Below are 26,616 nucleotides of genomic sequence, written 5' to 3'. Positions count from 1 at the left end.
CATGAGATAATGTTGTCACGTGCAGTTTCATGTTATCACATGATGAAATGTACATCCCCATGTGTCACATTTATTTCACATTTATTTCATGAGAACATCAATTCACATGTTTAGTTTCATGCTCTTCAGCTTAAATATGACTCAACCTGGGATTTGAACTCACAACCTCTGGATTTGAGGTGCGCTGACCTTTCTGCTGCACCACAGTCTATAATATTCCCCTACACATTCATTACCTATAATACAGTTTGCTTGTGAAAGTAATCACCCACCTTGGGATTTGTCCTATTTTGTTGCCTTACAACCTGGAATAAATAAAAAAATTGAGGGGTTTGTATCATTTGATTTACACAACATGCCTACCACTTTGAAGATGCAAAATATTGAAAACATGTGTGTGCATAACTATTCACCCAACCTAAGTCAATACTTTGTAGAGCCACCTTTTGCAGCAATTACAGCTGCAAGTCTCTTGGGGTATGTCTCTATAAGCTTGGCACATCTAGCCACTGGGATTTTTGCCCATTCTTCAAGGCAAAACTGCTCCAGCTCCTTCAAGTTGGATGGGTTCCGCTGGTGTACAGTAATCTTTAAGTCATACCACATATTCTGAATTGGATTGAGGTCTGGGCTTTGACTAGGCCATTCCAATACATTTAAAGGTTTCCCATTAAACCACTTGAGTGTTGCTTTAGCAGTATGCTTAGGGTCATTGTCCTGCTGGAAGGTGAACCTCCGTCCCAGTCTCAAATCTCTGGAAGACTGAAACAGGTTTCCCTCAAGAATTTCCCTGTATTTAGCGCCATCCATCATTCCTTCAATTCTGACCAGTTTCCCAGTCCCTGCCGATGAAAAACATCCCCACAGCATGATGCTGCCACCACCATGCTTCACTGGTGTTCTTGTGGTGATGAGAGGTGTTGGGTTTGTGCCAGACGTAGCGTTTTCCTTGATGGCCAAAAAGCAACATCTGTTCAACGTCTCTTCTGACCAGAGTACTTTCTTCCATATGTTTGGGGAGTCTCCCACATGCCTTTTGGCGAACACCAAACGTGTTTGCTTATTTCTTCTCTTTAAGAAATGGCTTTTTTCTTGCCACTCTTCCGTAAATCCCAGCTCTGTGGCATGTACGGCTTAAAGTGGTCCTATGGACAGATACTCCAATCTCCGCTGTGGAGCTTTGCAGCTCCTTCAGGGTTATCTTTGGTCTCTTTGTTGCCTCTCTGATTAATGCCGTCCTTGCCTGGTCCGTGAGTTTTGGTGGGCGGCCCTCTCTTGGCAGGTTTGTTGTGGTGCCATATTCTTTCAATTCTTTAATAATGGATTTAATGGTGCTCCGTGGGATGTTCAAAGTTTCTTTTCTTTTTTTATAACCCAACCCTGATCTGTACTTCTCCACAACATTGTCCCTGACCTGTTTGGAGAGCTCCTTGGTCTTCATGGTGCCGCTTGCTTGGTGGTGCCCCTTGCTTAGTGGTGTTGCAGACTCTGGGGCCTTTCAGAACAGGTGTATATATACTGAGATCATGTGTCAGATCATGTCACACATGGATTGCACACAGGTGGACTTTATTTAACTAATTATGTGACTTCTGAAGGTAAGTGGTTGCACCAGATCTTATTTAGGGGCTTCATAGCAAAGCAGGTGAATCCATATGCACGCACCACTTTTCCGTAATTTATTTTGTTGAATCTTTTGAAACAAGTTATTTTTTTCATTTCACTTCACCAATTTGAACTATTTTGTGTATGTCCATTACATGGAATCCAAATAAAAATCCATTTAAATTACAGGTTGTAATGCAACAAAATAGGAAAAATGCCAACGGGGTTGAATACTTTTGCAAGGCACTGTACATCTGTGCACTTACCAAAATGCCATCTGCATTCCTATTTTACTAATCAGTTAATCTGCCTATTCTCTCATCATTGATTTAATTTACTTATTTCAGAAATGTGAGGATTTTCTGTATACATAGTTGTCTAATGTTGGTGGGGCATATTATTATGTTTCAATGTTACTCCTGAGTCACCATGATAAATATAATTGATTTTCTTGAGTGTATTTTAAACAGAGCTGAGATTTACTTTGAAGTCCAAAGTGTGGGAATACAGGTGAAATCAGTCATTGACACAGACGTGGTGGCATAGCAGAAAGATCGGAATGCTTGAACCAAGAGGTATTGTGAAAATTCCAGGTTGAATAATAATTTCTATATAAATAAACATACAGAATGTATTCATGTATGTCATGTAGTCATGTAGTATGTAAAATATGTACGTTAAAAACAATGTACACTGAGTATACAAAACATTAAGAACACCTGCTCATTCCATGACATAGACTGACCATCCCTTTTTGATGTCACTTGTTAAATCCACTTCTATCAGTTTAGATGAAGGGGAGTAGACAGGTAAAAAAAAGATTTTTAAGCCATGAGACAATTGAGACATGGATTATGTATGTGTGCCATTCAGAGGGTGAATGGGCAAGACAAGAAATGTAAGTGCCTTTGAACGGGATATGGTAGTAGGTGCCAGGCACACCAGTTTCTGTCAAGAACTGCAACGCTGCTGGGTTTTTCATGCTCAACAGTTTCCTGTGAAACTCAATATTAGGTAAGTATATTCACTGTATGTTAAAAGCACTGTGTGTATCATAATGACTCATTTTTGTTTTCACATGTGAAATTTCACATGTGAAGTGTTCCAAAAACACATGATTTGTCATGTGAAATGTCACATCTGAAATCATGTGGTTTTCCACATGTGAAATCATGTGTTTTTTCCGTAAGGGCATAACCAAGTCTCAGGCATACAGTGAGGGAAAAAAGTATTTGATCCCCTGCTGATTTTGTACGTTTGCCCACTTACAAAGACATGATCAGTCTATAATTTTATGGCTAGGTTTATTTGAACAGTGAGAGACAGAATAACAAAACAAAAATCCTGAAAAACGCATGTCAAAAATGTTATAAATTGATTTGTATTTTAATGAGGGAAATAAGTATTTGACCCCTCTGCAAAACATGATTTAGTACTTGGTGGCAAAACCCTTGTTGGCAATCAAAGAGGTCAGACATTTCTTGTAGTTGGCCACCAGGTTTGCACACATCTCAGGAGGGATTTTGTCCCACTGCTCTTTGCAGATCTTCTCCAAGTCATTAAGGTTCGAGGCTGACGTTTGGCAACTCGAACCTTCAGCTCCTTCCACTGATTTTCTATGGGATTAAGGTCTGGAGACTGGCTAGGCCACTCCAGGACCTTAATGTGCTTCGTCTTGAGCCACTCCTTTGTTGCCTTGGCCGTGTGTTTTGGGTCATTGTCATGCTGGAATACCCATCCACGACCCATTTTCAATGCCCTGGCTGAGGGAAGGAGGTTCTCACCCAAGATTTGACGGTACATGGCCCCGTCCATCGTCTCTTTGATGCGGTGAAGTTGTCCTGTCCCCTTAACAGAAAAACACCCCCAAAGCATAATGTTTCCACCTCCATGTTTGACGGTGGAGATGGTGTTATTGGGGTCATAGGCAGCATTCCTCCTCCTCCAAACACGGCGAGTTGAGTTGATGCCAAAGAGCTCCATTTTGGTCTCATCTGACCACAACACTTTCACCCAGTTCTCCTCTGATTCATTCAGATGTTCATTGGCAAACTTCAGACGGGTGTGTATATGTGCTTTCTTGAGCAGGGGGACCTTGCGGGCGCTGCAGGATTTCAGTCCTTCACGGCGTAGTGTGTTACCAATTGTTTTCTTGGTGACTATGGTCCCAGCTGCCTTGAGATCATTGACAAGATCCTCCCATATAGTTCTGGGCTGATTCCTCACCGTTCTCATGATCATTGCAACTCCACGAGGTGAGATCTTGCATGGAGCCCCAGGCCGAGGGAGATTTACAGTTATTTTGTGTTTCTTCCATTTGCGAATAATCGCACCAACTGTTGTCACCTTCTCACCAAGCTGCTTGGCGATGGTCTTGTAGCCCATTCCAGCCTTGTGTAGGTCTACAATCTTGTCCCTGACATCCTTGGAGAGCTCTTTGGTCTTGGCCATGATGTAGAGTTTGGAATCGGATTGATTGATTGCTTCTGTGGACAGGTGTCTTTTATACAGGTAACAAGCTGAGATTAGGAGCACTCCCTTTAAGAGTGTGCACCTAATCTCAGCTCGTTACCTGTATAAAAGACACCTGGGAGCCAGAAATCTTTTTGATTGAGAGGGGGCAAATACTTTTTTACCTCATTAAAATGCAAATCAATTTATAACGTTTTTGACATGCGTTTTTCATGATTTTTTGTTGTAATTCTGTCTCTCACTGTTCAAATAAACCTACCATTAAAATTATAGACTGATCATTTCTTTGTCAGTGGGCAAACGTACAAAATCAGCAGGGGATCAAATAATTTTTTCCCTCACTGTAGCCATGTCCTTTTTCATTAACCAATGAATTTTAAGCCAGATTTGAAGAATGTCACAGCATTTGTATTTCTCTGCGATACCAGAATGGCTTCCAATATGCAGACAGGCATTTCTGCTTTTACACTTCCAGACATACAGTACATACAAGTGTTTCTACACAGAGACACAACGTGTCACTGATTCATTGGCGTACAGAGAGCACAATCAATTTTACTCTAGATGTCCCGTTGACAGTTAGACCTAATGACTCCATGTAATAGCTCCTGCCCCTGAAATAGGTATTTTATCATTCATTTCCCATCCATATCCTGTCACATATTTACAGTTTTTTCCAATGTATATGTCGGGGAAAAAACATATTTGAATGCACAAAACAAACGTATATATGATGTTTAAATTAAAGCCATCGATCAATGTTGATCCATATAAATGTTTTCCCCTCGCCTCCCACGCAACCAGAGAGGTTCCCAAGCAGATCCTTGTGAAGAGCGCGGCAGTAGAGGAGGCAGCGAGGCGTCGTTGGATGAAAGGAGGCATTGGAGGCAGGCCCCGCAGCTGTTAAAAATGAGAGACACACTAATAAACAGGGCTTTTACTGTGTGCAGACACAGAGGCGTAAAGTGAACCCTGTTTCAAGTGTGCGTCGGGGGCAATGTGAGACACGTGGCGCTCATGTGCCACCTTTTTCATTTCCACTGACATTGCGGTTTCCATGATATTGTTTGATTATCTGTCAAATCCTTGTAACGAGGTGGCAGCTGTCGAGTTCAATATCAGCATATGGATAAGCTGTGAATTTAAATGTTTATTTTCCTATCGCTCCCTCACTTAATCATGTATCTAGGAGATCGACTTTCTTGGATTACTGTTTGGAGGATGGGATAAGGTTTTTTAAGCTACCGTTTTATCTTACGTTCTCTGAACAGTTTTCCCATCTATTATTACAACACGCCTAGATGGCGCTGTGTCAAGTGTTTATCCTTTACAATATTATAGCACATTTCTCAAGAGGTTCAGATCTCTTGGCATAAAGACTAACATGTAGGGTTGACACAGTTGCTGGACCTGGGTTTTGGTCCCAGACCAGGCTAACCCAAATTCGCTGCAATATTTCTGTTGACCATGTGGCCACCTGGTCATTCATGTGCAGTTTTCATTTCAGACTGCAAATCTTATTTCCACACTTTTATGAAGTTGCTGGATAAGTTTGTAAGGTAGAAGTCAAACTCTGGGTTCAATTCAATCGAACAATCTGTGTTTAACACACCTTATATCCTGGGGTCGAATGGAAAGGTTCTGGGCACTGTCAAAATACCAGATGGTCTCCTCTTAAATTTGGATGCTTCATTTCTTTTAGTTTCCATTTGAGACAGAATCTGTTAACAAAGATGGCAGGTTTTATTGAATCAGTCCCAAAGTCAACTCCAGTCTTCTCCAGGTAGTGCTACTGTCATGGCTCCCCCCGTTAAAGGAAGTACACACCATTCCACCATTCGTCTTCAGGGAGAGACTCATCGTTCTGTCTTTTGAATAAGGAATTCCTGTCTTTAATCATTGTCCAACATATTGGGGTTAATGGGTTTATGGGCCTAGACCGGAAATTCAGAGCCAGAAGAGCTTTTTGGTATTACAGCAGTTGGAAGAGTAAACCATCTTAAAATTTGATATACATTTCTAGATACCAACTGATTCAGCTGTCTAAACAGGCAGCAGCACTTTATATCTCTCTGTGCAATCTGTTTCATATTCATAAGACATACACACAAGCAGGAGAAATTGGAACCAAATGTGGGAAAGTGATCTCCTCTGCGGCGCCTCCGAAAGTGCAACAACACATGTACAGTATGGTGTGATGACTTTGCTGTACATTATCCTAAAGTTAGCCTGTCATGACCCCTGTGAGTGCGGACCAGGCTGCTGTTTTTAAGACTGCCTCACACATTGGCCTCACTCGTTTATAAGGGACTTATTCTCACCTGAAAAGATAGACAGAGTGATCCATTGATATACCTGAAAATAAGGCCAGAGATAACTACCAGTTAGTACTCCATAAAAACCTCCTTCCCTCTGTCTCTCGGTCTCACTCATTCATTAAATGTGCGTTATATAGCAAACCAAGTGGTGAGGCTGCTTTAAGTCAAATGTATGTGCATTCTCTGTGCACAGGCTGAGAGTAATTTTGTCTTGGACTGTTTTGAGTGCAATATGCTGGCATTCTGTTAATTCCATGCCCCTGGCATTCAAAGCATCAGCAAACTTGCGCTGAACTATGGCTGGTGGTGAACACACAAAGCGGCTGCAGTGTCAGTTGTGTGTGTGACTCTAATGTTGCGGTTAGACGAGGGACGCAAAAAACGTCCCGTCATACCAGTCGGCATAAAGGGACAAGAAAGCAAGAAAGATGGTGACGGCAAAAGCAAGCCAGCACGACGGTATGCGTTGCTATGGTGATTTCAGTAAACAAACAGTGCAAATCAACATCCGGTAGAAAACAATGCTACAGCTGATGGCAAAAGTTTCAATATTTTTACTTTGGCGGGAAGTCCCGTCTACCGTGGCGGCTGACGGCATTCAACGGCAGCCTCAACAGCATTTATGCTCTCATTGAAAACAATGACATCAAGTTTGCCGTCTATCTCGTACCATGTAAACGCGCCATAAGTGGGCTCTGGTGTGCATGACCTACCCCGACATGGAGGATGCAGATACCAATGGGAAAGGAGGAGACAGAGACTCATGTCCCGGCAGACTGACGCAAACCCACCTCTAGCTCATTACCAATGAGTGCACCACCACATATCGGCTGTCCCGTAGAGCGAGAGAGGAGAGAGAGGTGCCACGTGAATCAGCACCATGCAGCCTCTAAATATAACATGGAGGAGAGGCGCACTCCCTTGACGCTATCGCCGTGGTGATCTGCTCCGAGGGTCAACGAGTCCATTACGATGAGAGAGCGAGAGTGTCACACATGTCTGGTGTTCTGACTCTTCGTCCTTATGTAACTGTCTGACTTCAGCTTGCCCACACTGTGATGTATAGCGCTAATTATCCTAAGTTAGTTTGACATTATATGCACGGTGCATAGAACGGACTACATATCCTCCTTGTGAAGAGGGTTCTAGTCTTGAGCACTATCCTACCCTTGAGCACTTTCTATCATGGCCCTCTACATTGAGTGTCCCACTGTCATGTCATAAAAATGAATAAAGTATGGAAGGTCAGAATTCCGATCTGTTCAAAAATAGGAAACCCATAGACGTAGGAAACCCATGATAGACGTGGAATAGAGTAAAACTGGTTTGAACCGCTGACAATTGATGGTGTCATTGTGAACCGTGACTCTCATGCCCTATGAACACTCATAAACGAAGATGTGCATCTCGTCCAGACCGAGGAGTACAATAACCTTATGGTTATATATTAAATACTTTCCAATACTTGAGCTGCACACCTCAAATATTTTCAACTTGTAATTTTCAACTGACCCAGGTCTGATCTTGTCCTTGCACTTCTTATGGATAGAAGTGTTAATTAGCCACAGCATGCCAGGAAGTGTTGTGATAAGAAAGCTACCTTGCCCTGTTCAGACCAACCCTGATGCCATCTCATTTAGCCAAATCTGGCTAAATAAAAAACTGTAAAACGGCACAGTGTGGTAACAGTTGTGTCATCCTATGTTCGACCAACTGACATAACGCTTACCACTGCGAGCGTCTATGGATTTCACATGACTGGGCAGGGGCGTAGCCATGTGTGGGCCTGGAAAGGCATAGGCCCACCCACTTGGGAGCCAGGCCCACCCACTGGGGAGCCAGGCCCAGCCATCAGAATGAGTTTTTCCTCACAAAAGGGATTTATTACAGACAGAAATACTCCTCAGTTTCATCAGCCGTCCAGGTGGCTGGTGTCAGACCATCAAACAGATGAAGAAGCCGGATGTGGAGGACCTGGGCTGTCGTGGTTACACGTGGTCTGCAGTTGTGAGGCCGGTTGGACATACTGTGAAATTCGACGTTGGAGGCGGCTTATGGTAGAGAAAATTACATTAAATTCTCTGGCAATGCAGACATCTGTGGCACTGTGTTGTCTGAAAAAACTCCACATTTTAGAGTGGCCTTTTATTGTCCCCAAGCACAAGGTACACCTCTGTAATGATCATGCTCTTTAATTAGCTAATTGATATGCCACACCTGTCAGGTGGATGGATTATGCTCACTAACAGGGATGAAAACAAATTTGTGCCCAAAATTTGAGAGAAATAAGCTTTTTGTGCCAAATTTCTGGGATCTTTTATTTACAACACTTTACATGTTGCATTTATAATTTGCCATAAATGGTTGGTCTGACCAGAGCAACGTAGCTTTCTCATCACAACTCTTCTATCCAACTGTTGACATCACATTCCTAATGACATCTCTTACATTACATGACCAAAAGTACAGTGAGGTAAAAAAGTATTTGATCCCCTGCTGATTTTGTAGGTTTGCCCAATGACAAAGAAATGATCAGTCTATAATTTTAATGGTAGGTTTATTTGAACAGTGACAGACAGAATAACAACAAAAAAATCCAGAAAAACGCATGTCAAAAATGTTATAAATTGATTTTCATTTTAATGAGGGAAATAAGTATTTGACCCCTCTGCAAAACATGACTTAGTACTTGGTGGTAAAACCCTTGTTGGCAATCACAGAGGTCAGATGTTTCTTGTAGTTGGCCACCAGGTTTGCACACATCTCAGGAGGGATTTTGTCCCACTCCTCTTTGCAGATCTTCTCCAAGTCATTAAGGTTTTGAGTCTGACGTTTGGCAACTCGAACCTTCAGCTCCCTCCACAGATTTTCTATGGGATTAAGGTCTGGAGACTGGCTAGGCCACTCCAGGACCTTAATGTGCTTCTTCTTGAGCCACTCCTTTGTTGCCTTGGCGGTGTGTTTTGGGTCATGGTCATGTTGGAATACCCATCCACGACCCATTTTCAATGCCCTGGCTGAGGGAAGGAGGTTCTCATCCAAGATTTGACGGTACATGGCCCCATCCATCGTCCCTTTGATGCAGTGAAGTTGTCCTGTCCCCTTAGCAAAAAAACACCCCCAAAGCATAATGTTTCCACCTCCATGTTTGACGGTGGGGATGGTGTTCTTGGGGTCATATGCAGTATTCCTCCTCCTCCAAACACGGCGAGTTGAGTTGATGCCAAAGAGCTCCATTTTGTTCTCATCTGACCACAACACTTTCACTCAGTTCTCCTCTGAATCCTTCAGATGTTCATTGGCAAACTTCAGACGGGCATGTACAGTGGGGAAAAAAAGTATTTAGTCAGCCACCAATTGTGCAAGTTCTCCCACTTAAAAAGATGAGAGAGGCCTGTAATTTTCATCATAGGTACACGTCAACTATGACAGACAAAATGAGGGAAAAAAATCCAGAAAATCACATTGTAGGATTTTTTATGAATTTATTTGCAAATTATGGTGGAAAATAAGTATTTGGTCACCTACAAAAAAGCAAGATTTCTGGCTCTCACAGACCTGTAACTTCTTCTTTAAGAGGCTCCTCTGTCCTCCACTTGTTACCTGTATTAATGGCACCTGTTTGAACTTGTTATCAGTATAAAAGACACCTGTCCACAACCTCAAACAGTCACACTCCAAACTCCACTATGGCCAAGACCAAAGAGCTGTCAAAGGACACCAGAAACAAAATTGTAGACCTGCACCAGGCTGGGAAGACTGAATCTGCAATAGGTAAGCAGCTTGGTTTGAAGAAATCAACTGTGGGAGCAATTATTAGGAAATAGAAGACATACAAGACCACTGATAATCTCCCTCGATCTGGGGCTCCACGCAAGATCTCACCCCGTGGGGTCAAAATGATCACAAGAAGGGTGAGCAAAAATCCCAGAACCACACGGGGGGACCTAGTGAATGACCTGCAGAGAGCTGGGACCAAAGTAACAAAGCCTACCATCAGTAACACACTACGCCGCCAGGGACTCAAATCCTGCAGTGCGAGACGTGTCCCCCTGCTTAAGCCAGTACATGTCCAGGCCCGTCTGAAGTTTGCTAGAGTGCATTTGGATGATCCAGAAGAGGATTGGGAGAATGTCATATGGTCAGATGAAACCAAAATAGAACATTTTGGTAAAAACTCAACTCGTCGTGTTTGGAGGACAAAGAATGCTGAGTTGCATCCAAAGAACACCATACCTACTGTGAAGCATGGGGGTGGAAACATCATGCTTTGGGGCTGTTTTTCTGCAAAGGGACCAGGACGACTGATCCGTGTAAAGGAAAGAATGAATGGGGCCATGTATCTTGAGATTTTGAGTGAAAACCTCCTTCCATCAGCAAGGGCATTGAAGATGAAACGTGGCTGGGTCTTTCAGCATGACAATGATCCCAAACACACCGCCCGGGCAACGAAGGAGTGGCTTCGTAAGAAGCATTTCAAGGTCCTGGAGTGGCCTAGCCAGTCTCTAGATCTCAACCCCATAGAAAATCTTTGGAGGGAGTTGAAAGTCCTTGTTGCCCAGCGACAGCCCCAAAACATCACTGCTCTAGAGGAGATCTGCATGGAGGAATGGGCCAAAATACCAGCAACAGTGTGTGAAAACCTTGTGAAGACTTACAGAAAATGTTTGACCTGTGTCATTGCCAACAAAGTATTGAGAAACTTTTGTTATTGACCAAATACTTATTTTCCACCATCATTTGCAAATAAATTCATTAAAAATCCTACAATGTGATTTTCTGGAATTTTTTTTCTCATTTTGTCTGTCATAGTTGACGTGTACCTATGATGAAAATTACAGGCCTCTCTCATCTTTTTAAGTGGGAGAACTTGCACAATTGGTGGCTGACTAAATACTTTTTTTCCCCACTGTATATGTGCTTTCGTGAGCAGGGGGACCTTGCGGGCGCTGCAGGATTTCAGTCTTTCACGGCGTAGTGTGTTGCCAATTGTTTTCTTGGTGACTATGGTCCCAGCTGCCTTGAGATCATTGACAAGATCATCCTGTGTAGTTCTGGTCTGATTCCTCACCGTTCTCATGATCATTGCAACTCCACGAGGTGAGATCTTGCATGGAGCCCCAGGCAGAGGGAGATTGACAGTTCTTTTGTGTTTCTTCCATTTGCGAATAATCTCACCAAGCTGCTTGGCGATGGTCTTGTAGCCCATTCCAGCCTTGTGTAGGTCTACAATCTTGTCCCTGACATCCTTGGAGAGCTCTTTGGTCTTGGCCATGGTGGAGAGTTTGGAATCTGATTGATTGATTGCTTCTGTGGACAGGTGTCTTTTATACAGGTAACAAACTGAGATTAGGAGCACTCCCTTTAAGAGTGTGCTCCTAATCTCAGCTCGTTACCTGTATAAAAGGCACCTGGGAGCCAGAAATCTTTCTGATTGAGAGAGGGTCAAATACTTATTTCCCTCATTAAAATGCAAATCAATTTATACATTTTTTACATGTGTTGTTCTGGATTTTCTTGTTGTTATTCTGTCTCTTACTCTTCAAATAAACCTACCATTAAAAGTATAGACTGATCATTTCTTTGTCAGTGGGCAAACGTACAAAATCAGCAGGAGATCAAATACTTTTTTCCCTCACTGTATGTGGACACCTGCTCGTCGAACATCTCATTCCAAAATCATGGCCATTAATATGGAGTTGCCCCCCCCCTGCTATAACTCTTCTGGGAAGGCTTTTCACCAGATGTTGAAACATTGCTGCAGGGACTTGCTTCCATTCAGCCACAAGAGCATTATTGAGGTCAGGCACTGATGTTGGGCGATTAGGCCTGGCTCGCAGTTGGCGTTCCAATTCATCCCAAAGGTGTTCGTTGGGGTTGAGGTCAGGGCTCTGTGCAGGCCAGTCAAGTTCTTCCACACCGATCTCGACAAACCATTTCTGTATGGACCTCGCTTTGTGCTTGGGGGCATTGTCATGCTGAAACAGGAACAGGCCTTCCCCAAACTGTTGACACAAAGTTGGAAAAACATGATTGTCTAGAAAGTTATTGTATGGTGTAGCGTTAAGTTTTCACTTCAGTGGAACTAAGGGGCCGAGACCGAACCATGAAAAACAGCCCCAGACCATTGTTCCTCCTCCACTAAACTTTACAGTTGGCACTATGCATTGGGGCAGGTAGTGTATTTCTGACATCCGCCAAACCCAGATTTGTCCGTCGGACTGCCAGCTCTAGCGTGATTCATCACTCCAGAGAATGCGTTTCCACTGCTCCGGAGTCCAATGGCGGCGAGCTTTACACCACTCCAGCCGACGCTTGGCATTGTGCATGGTGATCTTAGGCTTGTGTGCGGCTGCTCGGCCATATAAATGCATTTCATGAAGCGCAGTTCTTGTGCTGACGTTGCTTCCAGAGGCAGTTTGGAACTCGGAAGTGAGTGTTGCAACCAAGTACAGACGATTTTTACGCGCTTCAGCACTCGCCGGTCCCGTTCTGTGAGCTTGTGTGGCCTACCACTTCACAGCTGAGCCTTTGTTGCTCCAGTTGACCGGGGCAGCTCTAGCAGGGCAGACATTTTATGAACTGATGTCACGCCCTGGCTCTGGGGACTCTTTAATGTTGAGCCAGGGTGTGTAGTGTCTATGTTGTATTTTTCTATGTTTCGTTCTAGTTCGTGTTTTCTATGTTGGCCAGGGTGGTTCCCAATCAGAGGCAGCTGATTCTCGTTGTCTCTGATTGGGAACCATACTTAGGCAGCCGGTTGGCACTAGTTTATTGTGGGATCTTGTTCTGTATAGGTTTGTGTTGGTGAACCTGTAGACTTCACGTATCGTTTGTTGTTTTGTTATTTGTATAAAGTACTCATTAAAAGATGTACGCATATCACGCTGCGCCTTGGTCCGCTTCTTATGACGATCGTGACAACTGACTTGTTGGAAAGGTGGCATCCTATGACGGTGCCATGTTGAAAGTCACTGAGCTCTTCAGTAAGGCCATTCTACTGCCAATATTTGTCTATGGAGATTGCATGGCTGTGTGCTCGTTATTATACACCTGTCAGCAATGGGTGTGGCTGAAATAACCGAATCCACTAATTTGAAGGGGTTTCCACGTACTTTTGTATATACTGTATAGAGTATGTCTGTTTTATGACAGTGTTCTTTAGCCCTTATGGCCGAGTGTTAATGAAATAAGTTGATAAAGAAGAGTGAATAGTTCTTAATCTTCAACTTTGTATATTCTTTTCAGGTTGCAAACAATGGCCTTATACTGGAGATGAACCACCCTATGGCTGGAAGGATTGCAGTACCAGGTAAGAGCCTGAGCCCTATGGGGATACTTGTGACAATAGATTGTTTGTCCCATTTTAAACAAATTACAACGTATAAAGTCTTACCAAAGACTGTAAAAGACTGTAAAAGTGGGACCCAATGCTTCTCTGCTTGACACTCAGCATTAAGGACTGGGGGTAAGGGGGTAAGGCCCTGCAATAGACTAGCCTCCTGTCCAGAAGGTGTACTTCAAGCTGCCTCACGCTACAGAAACAGGAGATAGGCTCCTGCTCCCATGAGCCCTTGTGGCTCGCACAGAAAAACAAATCATATTTGAATATATAAAAGTTATTTGAAAACAAAACAAAATATTTATTTAATGGCTGCCAAATATTCAATCAAGAACCAAAAATTACAACAGTTAGTTTAATTAGTGTAAATATATTACCATTAGCACATGGTTTGGAAGGTTGTCCGATATGAATGTTTATATACAGCCTAGAATTCAATACTTAATGAATGAAGAAAACATATAAACATGCTAAACATTAACATTTATCGATCTAAATAATGGAAAGTAATACAAATGTACAGTAATAAAACGTTTTTAAACCAATAACCAAACAGATGTTGCTTTATTTTTGTACATTTATTTGCATTGAGGTTTATAGCTGGAGACACAACTAATGGCCTGGGACATGGACATTTTTGGGCCTGAAAACATCTGATAAATGTAATTTAGCTAGATCTAGGCAACAGTGAGGGACATGGGCTAATCTTAACATTCGAGTAGAACACTTTTGTATTTGTATTTGTATTTATTATGGATCCCCATTAGCTGCTGCCAAGGCATCAGCTACTCTTCCTGGGGTCCAGCAAAATTAAGGCAGTTATACATTTTATACAACATTACAATACATTCATAACAGATTTCACAACATTTTAAGTGTGTGCCCTCAGGCCTCTACTCTACTACCAAATATATATAACACAAAATCCATGTGTACATGTGTGTATAATGCGTATGTTATCATGTGTTTGTATGCATGTGTCTATGTTTGTGTTGCTTCACAGTCCCCGCTGTTCCATAAGGTGTATTTTAATCTGTCTTTTAAATCTAATTTTACTGCTGGCATGAGTTACTTGATGTGGAATAGAGTTCCATGTAATCATGGCTCTATGTAGTACTGTGCGCCTCCCATAGTCTGTTCTTGACTTGGGGACTGTGAAGAGAACTCTGGTGGCATGTCTTGTGGGTTATGCATGGGTGTCCGTGCTGTGTGCCAGTAGTTCAAACAGATAGCTTGGTGCATTCAACATGTCAATACCTCTCACAAATACAAGTAGTGATGAAGTCAATCTCTCCTCCACTTTGAGCCAGGAGAGATTGACATGCATATTATTAATGTTAGCTCTCTGTGTACATCCAAGGGCCAGCCGTGCTGCCCTGTTCTGAGCAAATTGCAATTTTCCTAAGTCCCTCTTTGTGGCACCTGACCACACGTCTGAACAGTAGTCCAGGTGTGACAAAACTAGGGCCTGTATGAAGAATGCAGAGCAGCGCTTTATTATAGTCAGACTTCTCCCCATCCTAACTACTGTTGTATCAATATGTTTTTACCATGACAGTTTACAATCCAGGGTTACTCCAAGCAATTTAGTCTCCTCAACTTGCTCAATTTCCACATTATTCATTACAAGATTTAGTTGAGGTTTAGGGTTTAGTGAATTATTTGTTCCAAATACAATGCTTTTTTGAAATATTTTGTACTAACTTTTTCCTTGCCACCCAATCTGAAACTAACTGCAGCTCTTTGTTAAGTGTTGCTGTCATTTCAGTCGCTGTGGTAGCTGACGTGTATAGTGTTGAGTCATCCGCATACATAGACGCACATGCCAGTGGCATGTCGTTAGTAAAGATTGAAAAAAGTAATGGGCCTAGACAGCTGCCCTGGGGTATTCCTGATTCTACCTGGATTTTGTTGGAGAGGCTTCCATTAAAGAACACCCTCTGTGTTCTGTTAGACAGGTAACTCTTTATCCACAATATAGCAGGGGGTGTAAAGCCATAACACATACGTTTTTCAAGCAACAGACTATGATCGATAATGTCAAAAGCTGCGCTGAAGTCTAACAAAACAAACCCCACAATCATTTTATCATCAATTTCTCTCAACCAATCATCAGTCATTTGTGTAAGTGCTTGCTGAATGTCCTTCCCTATAAGTGTGCTGAAAGTATGTTGTACATTTGTTTACTGTAAAAAAGCCTTGTATCTGGTCAAACACAATTTTTTCCAAAAGTTTACTAAGGGTTGGTAACAGGCTGATTGGTCGGCTATTTGAGCCAGTTAAGGGGGCTTTACTATTCTTAGGTAGGGGAATAACTTTTGCTTCCCTCCAGGCCTGAGGGCACACACTTTCTAGTAGGCTTGAAGATATGGCAAATAGGAGTGGCAATATCGTCCGCTATTATCTTCAGTAATTTTCCTTCCAAGTTGTCAGACCCCGGTGGCTTGTCATTGTTGATAGGCAATAATACTTTTTTCACCTCTTCCACAATTACTTTACAGAATTCAAAATTGCAATGCTTATCTTTCATAATTTCGTCAGATATACTTGGATGTGTAGTGTCAGCATTTGTTGCTGGCATGTCATGCCTAAGTTTGCTAATCTTGCCCATGAAAAAAAGCATTAAAGTAGTCGGCAATATCAGTGGGTTTTGTGATGAATGAGCCATCTGATTCAATGAATGATGGAGCGGAGTTTGCCTTTTTGCCCAAAATTTCATTTAATGTGCTCCAAAGCTTTTTACTATCATTATTTATGTCATTTATCTTTGTTTCATAGTGTAGTTTCTTCTTATTTTTATTCAGTTTAGTCACATGATTTCTCAATTTGCAGTATGTTTGCCAATCGGTTGTACTGCCAGACCTATTTGCCATCTTTTTTGACCATACAATTTGTCAATTCCTCATCAATCCATGGGGATTTACAGTGAGGGAAAAAAGTATTTGATCCCCTGCTGATTTTGTACGTTTGCCCACTGACAAAGAAATGATCAGTCTATAATTTTAATGGTAGGTTTATTTGAACAGTGAGAGACATAATAACAACAAAGAAATCCAGAAAACGCATGTCAAAAATGTTAGAAATTGATTTGCATTTTAATGAGGGAAATAAGTATTTGACCCCTCTGCAAAACATGACTTAGTACTTGTTGGCAATCACAGAGGTCAGACGTTTCTTGTAGTTGACCACCAGGTTTGCACACATCTCAGGAGGGATTTTGTCCCACTCCTCTTTGCAGATCTTCTCCAAGTCATTAAGGTTTCGAACCTGACGTTTGGCAACTCAAACCTTCAGCTCCCTCCACATATTTTCTATGGGAATAAGGTCTGGAGACTGGCTAGACCAATCCAGGACCTTAATGTGCTTATTCTTGAGCCACTCCTTTGTTGCCTTGGCCGTGTGTTTTGGGTCATTGTCATGCTGGAATACCCATCCACGACCCATTTTCAATGCCCTGGCTGAGGGAAGGAGGTTCTCACCCAAGATTTTACGGTACATGGCCCCGTCCATCGTCCCTTTGATACGGTGAAGTTGTCCCTTAGCAGAAAAACACCCACAAAGCATGTTTCCACCTCCATGTTTGATGGTGGGGATGGTGTTCTTGGGGTCATAGGCAGCATTATTTCTCCTCCAAACACAGCGAGTTGAGCTGATGCCAAAGAGCTTCATTTTGGTCTCATCTGACCACAACACTTTCACCCAGTTCTCCTCTGAATCATTCAGATGTTCATTGGCAAACTTCAGACGGGCATGTATATATGCTTTCTTGAGCAGAGGGACCTTGCGGGCGCTGCAGGATTTCAGTCCTTCACGGCGTAGTGTGTTACCAATTGTTTTCTTGGTGACTATGATCCCAGCTGCCTTGAGATCATTGACAAGATCCTCCCGTGTAGTTCTGGGCTGATTCCTCACCGTTCTCATGATCATTGCAACTCCACGAGGTGAGATCTTGCATGGAGCCCCAGGCCGAGGGAGATTGACAGTTATTTTGTGTTTCTTCCATTTGCGAATAATAGCACCAACTGTTGTCACCTTCTCACCAAGCTGCTTGGCGATGGTCTTGTAGCCCATTCCAGCCTTGTGTAGGTCTACAATCTTGTCCCTGACATCCTTGGAGAGCTCTTTGGTCTTGGCCATGGTGGAGAGTTTGGAATCTGATTGATTGATTGCTTCTGTGGACAGGTGTCTTTTATACAGGTAACAAGCTGAGATTAGGAGCACTGCCTTTAAGAGTGTGCTCCTAATCTCAGCTCGTTACCTGTATAAAAGACATCTGGGAGCCAGACATCTTTCTGATTGAGAGGGGGTCAAATACTTATTTCCCTCATTAAAATGCAAATCAATTTATAACATTTTTGACATGTGTTTTTCTGGATTTTTTTGTTGTTATTCTGTCTCTCACTGTTCAAATAAACCTACCATTAAAAATATAGACTGATAATTTCTTTGTCAGTGGGCAAACGTACAAAATCAGCAGGGGATCAAATACTTTTTTTCCCTCACTGTAACTGTTTTTACAGTCATTTTCTTAATGGGTGCATGCTTATTAGTAACTGGGATAAGCAATTTCATAAATGTGTCAAGTGCAGTGTCTGGTTCCTCGTCATTACACACCACGGACCAACAAATATTATTCACATCAACAACATACAAATCACTACAAAACCTATTGTATGACCTCTTATACACAATATTAGGCCCATCCTTTTGAACTTTGGTTTTCCTCGATATGGTTACTAACCTCAGCAAAAAAAGAAATGTCCTCTCACTGTCTACCGCGTTTATTTTCAGCAAACTTAACACGTGTAAATATTTGTATGAACATAACAAGATTCATCAACTGAGACATAAACTGAACAAGTTCCACAGACATGTGACTAACAGAAATTGAATAATGTGTCCCTGAACAAAGGGGCGGATCAAAATCAAAAGTAACAGTCAGTATCTGGTGTGGCCACCAGTTGCATTAAGTACTGCAGTGCATCTCCTCCTCATGGACTGCACCAGATTTGCCAGTTCTTGCTGTGAGATGTTACATTTACATTTACGTCATTTAGCAGACGCTCATATCCAGAGCGACTTACAGTTAGTGAGTGCATACATCGTTTAAAAAAATAAATAAAATTCATACTTGCCCCCCGTGGGAATCGAACCCACACAACCCACACAACCCTGCCGTTGCAAGCGCCATGCTCTACCAACTGAGCTACACGGGGCCCACTCTTCCACCAAGGCACCTGCAAGTTCCCGGACATTTCTGGGGGGAATGGCCCTAGCGCTCACCCTCCGATCCAACAGGTCCCAGGCGTGCTCAATGGGATTGAGATCCGGGCACTCCACTGGCCATGGCAGAACACTGACATTCCTGTCTTGAAGGAAATCACGCACAGAACGAGCAGTATGGCTGGTGGCATTGTCATGCTGGAGGGTCATGTCAGGATGAGCCTGCAGGAAGGGTACCACATGAGGGAGGAGGATATCTTCCCTGTAACAGTGTTGAGATTGCCTGCAATGACAACAAGCTCAGTCCGATGATGCTGTGACACACCGCCCCAGACCATGACGGACCCTCCACCTCCAAATCGATCCCGTTCCACAGTACAGGCCTCGGTGTAACGCTCATTCCTTCAACCATAAACGTGAATCTGACCATCACCCCTGGTGAGACAAAACCGCGACTCGTCAGTGAAGAGCACTTTTTGCCAGTCTGGTCCAGCAACGGTGGTTTTGTGCCCATAGGCGACATGGTTGCCGGTAATGTCTGGTGAGGACCTGCCTTACAACAGGCCTACAAGCCCTCAGTCCAGCCTCTCTCAGCCTATTGCAGACAGTCTGAGCACTGATGGAGGGATTGTGCGTTCCTGATGCAACTCGGGCAGTTGTTGTTGCCATCCTGTACCTGTCCCACAGGTGTGATGTTCGGATGTACCGATCCTGTGCAGGTATTGTTACACGTGGTCTGCCATTGCGAGGATGATCAGCTGTCCATCCTGTCTCCCTGTAGCGATGTCTTAGGCGTCTCACAGTACGGACATTGCAATTTATTGCCCTGCCAGAACTTCAGTCCTCAGGCCTCCTTGCAGCATGCCTAAGGCACGCTCACACAGATGAGCAGGGACCCTGGGCATCTTTCTTTTTGTATTTTTCAGAGTCAGTAGAAAGGCCTCTTTAGTGTCCTAAGTTTTCATAACTGTGACATAAGTTGTTAGTGTCTTAACGACCCTTCCACAGGTGCATGTTCATTAATTGTTTTTGGTTCATTGAACAAGCATGGGAAACAGTGTTTAAACCCTTTACAATGAAGATCTGTGAAGTTATTTGGAATTTTACGAATTATCTTTGAAAGACTGGGTCCTGAAGAAGGGATGTTTCTTTTTTTGCTGAGTTTATATTGTGATCACTACATCCGATGGATTTGGATACTGCAAATTTATGCAGCATTAGTAAAGATATGATCAATACATGTTGATGATTTCATTCCTGTACTGTTTGTAACTACCCTGGTAGGTTGATTGATAACCTGAACCAGGTTACAGGCACTAGTTACAGTTTGAAGCTTTCTCTTGAGTGGGCAGCCTGATGAAAGCCAGTGAATATTTAAATCACCCAGAAAGTATACCTCTCTATTGATATCACATATATTATCAAGCATTTTACACATGTTATCCAGATACTGACTGTTAGCACTTACTGGCCTATAGCAGCTTCCCCCCAGAATGGGCTTTAGGTGAGCAGGTGAACCTGTAGCCATATTACTTCAACAGTATTTAACATGAGATCCTCTCTAAGCTTTACAGGAGGGTGGTTCTGAATATAGACCACAACACTGCCCCCGTTGGCATTTCTGTCTTTTCTGTAAATGTTATAACCTTGTATTGCTACCACTGTATCATCAAAGGTATTATCTAAGTGAGTTTCAGAGATTGTTAGAATATGAATGTCATCTGTTTCTAGCAAATTATTGATTTCATGAGCCTTGTTTCTTAAGCTATGTTAACATGGGCTATTTTTAACACTTTTCTGGGATGCTTGATTATTTTTCTTGCTTTACTGGGAAGCTTAGCAGAGGTAGACATACTTGGGTTATTTTTATTAGTGCAGGGTGAGCTGCACACAGTGGACTTCCTACTAGGGCAAACCATCTCAGTGCTAACAGTATTACTCTGGTTCATAGGCATATTATTACTGCATACAATAGCTGTAGAATCAGCAGAGTCATTCCGGGCAGTAAGAGGAACATACATTCGGTTATTTACATTGTGTGTTCCAACGCCCCCGGGATAATGTACATTTGCTGAAGCATTATTACAACTCAGCGACACAATGGTAGGGATTAAATGAGCTGGACTTGGGTCATTGATAAATAATTGTCTCAACACAGCCTTATAATGCTGTGAAAGGATCCAGGAACCCAAATGATTTGGGTGGATCCCATCCTCCTTATAATACAAGCTTTGTTTCCAGAAGGTATCAAAATTGTCAATAAATGTTACACCCACAGAGCTGCAATTGTCTCGTAGCCAGTTATGGAGGGCTAAAAGTGTGCTGAACTGTTCAATGCCACGATTTAGGGAGGGCAGAGGGACAGATTATATTATGTGGTGTTTGTTGGTGTCAAGTAGAGACCCAATCAGTTCTTTAAAATCCAAATTCTGCTGTTCTAAGCTGCCCTTCATAATGTAATTTACCCCACATGAACCATGACAGTATCAGCCCCCAGTGACTGACTCACAGCCTCGGGAAGCAACCTGGTGATATCCTGAACTTTTGCCCCAGGAAAACACAAAGTCTTTGCCCCAGTTACAGATATATGCCTCACCATCGAACTCCCTATCACAATCGCCGGAATGATCCTGTAAAGTGTCTCGAAGCAGATTGCGAGGTTGCGAGGCCAGAGCCACAGAACTCAACTGAGAAGAGGGCTGCTGAGATGCCGGCTGCGTGCAGGCCACAAACGTCAAAGGGACAGAGCTCTAATTCAGAGAGCACAGCCCAGCGGAGGGGGGCCGCGGTGGTCCAGGCTGCCCAGCATTTTTATGCACTAAGTATGATGGGATGTTAATTGGTTAATTAACTCAGGAACCACCTGCTTTCAATGTACTTTGTATCCCTCGTTTACTCAAGTGTTTCCATTATTTTGGCAGTTACCTGTACATTTTCATAATCAGTGAGACATAAGGTAAATACAGTATCACTTCACATCAAGTTCTCATACATGTTTCCTAACTGTGATTGCTACAATAGCAAAATTATTGTTACATAAGACTTTAGAAATTGCTTTATGTTAAGTGTTACTGAGAGTGAGTAATGTAACTAAATATCCCAGGGTTAGCTGTTCAGCAGTCCGATGGCCTAGTGGTAGTAGCTGTAACTTGATTATCTACACCTGGGGCCTGTTCAGGACAATGGAAATGTACAGTATGTTCAGATAGAAAGGTATTGTGTAGATCAAATATGATCTACTGTCAGATGGATTGGAATAGTATAGGGAATTGTGTGCTCTATTCATTATATTTCTATCTGCAACATGAAGTTCGAAATACAGCCTTGCGTTAGTCGATGGCAGCCAATCCAATAGTTTCTGAAAAATAGTCACTTCCTGAGATATGTATTTAATTATTTGTAAAAAAAAAGTAGTTGCTTTCTCTGATCTACATTCAAATAGTTTACAAAGTAGTTGCTTTCTGAGATCTGTATTCAAATAGTTGTAGTCACCTCCAAAGTAACTATTTGACCCCCCCTACTCTGAGCTCTCTGCTGGAACAGTTATGTTTAGAAGTCGATTTTGTCAATTAATTCTAAATGGGTGATATGTCCTCCCCCCGACAATCAGTGGTGGGCTTTTGATGTTTTCAATGTGGTGTTTACCATTGTGTATCCTGAACATTGATGTGCCCATCCAAGCCAAATCAAGGATAATTGTGAAGAATGATCCACAAAGACAGGAAAACCACAACAGACACCTAGTACCATGTCACGGCCCCCCGACCAAGCATCTTTCCAACATATACATTACATCTCTGAGTACTTCCATTCTCTGGAAGACGGCCTGCTTTTCTGTCCGGGCTCGATTGTTTATTAAACGTGGGAAGAAAAGAGAAAATCTATTCTGTGCACTTGCAAATTCGGCACAGTAATTGTTATTTTTTTGTTCTCACCTTGTTTCATGAGTGAGAAAGTCAGAATAGGGCACAATAATTGTGCCTATCTGGCCTCACCCGTCTTGGGTGAATGTCGATGAAAACCTTCAGGGCTGAACACAATGAAGAGCAATTAATGGAATTCCGGCAAACAAAAGCGCAAAATTAGCTGAGTTGGAAGGGGGTGTGGCTTTTGGGTCTAAGAGCAGTCCCTTAAAATGATTAACCTCCGACTGTTGCATTTCATTGATCTGTTAATTGTGCTTAAATGAAATAAAAGTATTGTTATGTAGAGGGGAAGTAAGTCAGTTAAAGGAACCACTCTGACGAGTCCTGACAAATTCTACATTCCACCATGCTTCAATGATGGTCTTCGTCTGTCTCGCACATATCAGTGATGGAGAATAGGCTTCGGATTATGTTTTTGTGCCGTTGATTGCTAGAAGCTGCCTCATTAGAGATTGTGCAAAACTGTTTATTGTGTGGCATTTCCCAAAGTAAACCTCTGGACCTTGTGGATGGGGATCCTTATTAGCTGGACCAGTGGCATGCCTTTGAAGTTCACAGCTAAAATGGACACAGCTGATCCTGGACTGATGGGATGTCTCTTCATATATTATTCAACCAAATTTCTATTGTCAAAGATTAACAAACGATTCAGTCAGGTAATTCCGTTTTTCTTTGCTGAAATATGCATGTCATCATACTACAGTGGGTATCATAAATATTCAACCCCTTGGATTTTTCCACATTTTGTTGCGTTAAAAAGTGGGATTTAAATAGATTGAATTGTTTTGTTTTTATGTCATTGATTTACATATATTTATTTTGAATACATCCCTTGATGCTCCTGGACACATCCTCAGTGATGTAACCTGGGGTCATAGGGTGTTTCGGGTCTTACAAGATCAGACACCCTCGCCAAGGCCACCCAGCCGAGGTTGATCAGACCCCGACTTGTGTCTAGGTGGCATTACGCTGCTCTCCATGGATTTCCTCTCTTGATCCAGAGCCATCTTGAGGCTTTTTCGACTGCCTCGATGGTGTTTCTGATGGCTCTCCTCCTCTTCGCTCCATTGATACAGAGTGTGCTTTAGGCTCTGTAGAGGGATTGCCCAGCAAAACCCCTGCAGCCTAACTTGATAGGCATGCAAGAGACTCCACTTTGCTCAAGCAGAACAGGTTCAATGGGCTGGGTAGGACATCATACACCGCCTGGATCAGGAACTTGATGCAGTGTGGTTCCGCCTGCCAGAGGTCAGTCCATGATAATTTGTTATTATTTTAAAAATGTGACTCCCTTTTTGTCCCCAATACTGTGACTTCCAATTGCGATCCAATTACAATCTTGTCTCATCGCTGTAACTCCCCAACGGGCTCGGGAGAGGCGAAGGTCGAGTCATGCATCCTCCGAAACATGACCCGCCTAACCGCGCTTCTTAACACCCACACGCTTAACACGGAAGGCAGCTGCATCAATGTGTCGGAGGAAACAATGTTCAACTGACGACCGAAGTCAGCCTGCAGGAGCCCGGCCCGCCACAAGGAGTCGCTACAGTGCGATGAGCCAAGTAAAGCACCCCTGGCCAAACCCTCCCCTAACCCGGACGATGCTGGGCCAATTGTGCGCTGCCCCTATGGGACTCCCGGGCACGGCCGGTTGTGACAGCCTGGAATTGAACCCGGGTCTGTAGTGCCACAATACTTTTCTGTCCACCGCTTGCTCCCACCTCATACAGGCTCCTTGCTGTCTCATTCCCACTTCTCTGCTGGACCTCTCCTCTTCCACAGCTGCTCTCGCTTCCCCCTGAACTAGCCTGTGTTTCTCCTTCCCCTTGGCAGTGTCGTACCAGGTGGTTGAGAAGATTCCCAGACCAGCTCTTCCCTGGGTCACTGCTCCCACTAGGGTACTGTGGCGCAGCCGAGACTCAGCCTGCAGCACGGCTTCATCTGCTCTCCATTTCCTCCCGGTCTTGACCACTGTCCCCCCATGGGCCACTTTTGGGTCGCTTGACTCCCTGTATTGCATCACTTCCCTTGCTCGAGTCATCTTGAACTTCTAAGGACTTCAGGGGCAACCTCAGCTTGTTGCTGTTCCCATAGAGGGAAATACTGCTCAGGCTCCTGGGCAACCCCAGCCACCTTCGGAGATAGCTACTGACCTTCCTCTCCAAGTTCTCGACAGTGGAGATGGGGACGTCGTGGAGTATCCTCGGGAGGATGCCATGCTGATACATCCACGCCTTGAACTTGCCAGGCAGTCCTTACCAGTCAACCGCACTCAGCCAGCTCTCCAGCTCCTGACAGGTGGCATAGATTGATGTTGTGTTTTTCAGGCTGCTGTTAAAAACCTTGACGAAGCTCTTCACTGGGTTTTCCGAGATGGTTGGGATCAGTGTTCCTGCGATGATGAAGCGGAATCTGTCCACGACCTTGCCCTTCTTCAACACCATCGACCTTGATTTTGATTGCTAGAAGCTCATTCTCGCCCATCCAATCAGCTTTTCCAGCCCTTGCAGAATCCATCTGCTTCCTGGCACTGACTCTGTGGTGACTGTCAGGTCGTCCATAAAGGCCCTGATTTGTGGTTGTCGCACACCAGATTTGGTTCGAGGGCCCCGGCACTCAGCTTCAGCAGTCTTCACGATCATGTTCATTGCCAGGGCAAACAGGATCACGGAGATGGTGCAGCCTGTGATGATTCCCACCTCCAGTCTGTGCCACTCTTATGTTACTGACCCTGATGAGACTCTCATGCTGAACCTATCGTAGTAGTCCAGGATTAGGTCTGCCACTTTGTCTGTGACATGGTGTTTTGTCAATGTAGTCTGCATCATTGTGAGGGATCGATCCATAGGCGTTGGCAAGGTCAAACCAGAGCATTGTCAGGTCACCATTGTTCTGTCACGCTTCTCTGATGAGCTGGGTCACCACACCTGTGTGCTCCAGACACCCAGGTACTTTTGGGATGCCTCCCTTTTGGACCGATGTGTTGATGTAGCCGTTCTTAGAGAGGAAGTCTGCCAGCCGCCTCGCTACAATGCTGAAGAAAATATTCCCTTCGACACTTAGCAAGGAGATGATCCTGAACCGGTCGATTCTCTTGGAATCTTCTTCCTTCGAGATCCAAACTCCTTCGGCGAATCTCCATTGCTGTGCAACCTTTCCTCTCCTCCAGATGACCTTCAGGATCTTCCAGAGCCACTTGAGTAACAGAGAGCAGTACTTGTAGACCTTGTACGGGACTTCGATTGGTCTAGGAGCTGAGCTAGACATTGCCTTCTTCACAATGTCCTATACTTCTTTCAGGAGTGGCTCCCTGTTGTAGAACTCTGTGACTAGTGCTGGTAGGTCTATCAAGATGTTGCACTGACCCAACTCCTACTCATTGTCGGGGTCACTGAATGTGCTCTGGAAGTGCTGGTCAATCTCCTCTTTGGAACAAGCCAAGTTCCCACTGTGCTTCTGCCTTAGTAGCTGTTTTGTGAAGCCAAAGTGATTGGCTATAAAGGCAGTTCGCTTCCTGGCACTTTCTTTCCGCCGTCTTATGTGCCATTCAACCCTACACAGAGTCAAGAGCTTCTTTCTCAGGATGCTCCGTAGCTCTGCCAAGGGTGGTTGTTGCTCCTGATTGTGGATTTTTGCAGCTCTCTGGTTCATGGTGTACATTGTTCTGGCATTCCTCTGCTCCACTGCCCCAAACCTTTCCACTGCTAAGCTAACTAAGATTGTTATAATA

At 43.5% G+C, this 26,616-nt stretch overlaps 1 protein-coding gene across 3 annotated transcripts in view; it reads left to right on the top strand.

The window, feature by feature from the left end:
• Positions 1 to 26,616, top strand: part of sugct (succinyl-CoA:glutarate-CoA transferase) — a 237,238-nt gene that overhangs the window by 150,533 nt on the left and 60,089 nt on the right. For all 3 annotated transcript variants that reach the window (XM_084147019.1, XM_084147018.1, XM_084147021.1), the window contains one exon: positions 13,644 to 13,707. In XM_084147019.1, the coding sequence (XP_084003145.1) occupies positions 13,644 to 13,707 (64 nt within the window). The remainder of the gene's footprint in view (positions 1 to 13,643; positions 13,708 to 26,616) is intronic.

Source organism: Coregonus lavaretus, assembly GCF_964263955.1.
Source record: "Coregonus lavaretus genome assembly, chromosome: 2".
In the NCBI taxonomy this organism is placed as follows: domain Eukaryota; kingdom Metazoa; phylum Chordata; class Actinopteri; order Salmoniformes; family Salmonidae; genus Coregonus; species Coregonus lavaretus.
The sequence above is the reverse complement of the archived record's forward strand: the minus strand, read 5'-3'. Positions and strand labels throughout refer to the sequence as shown.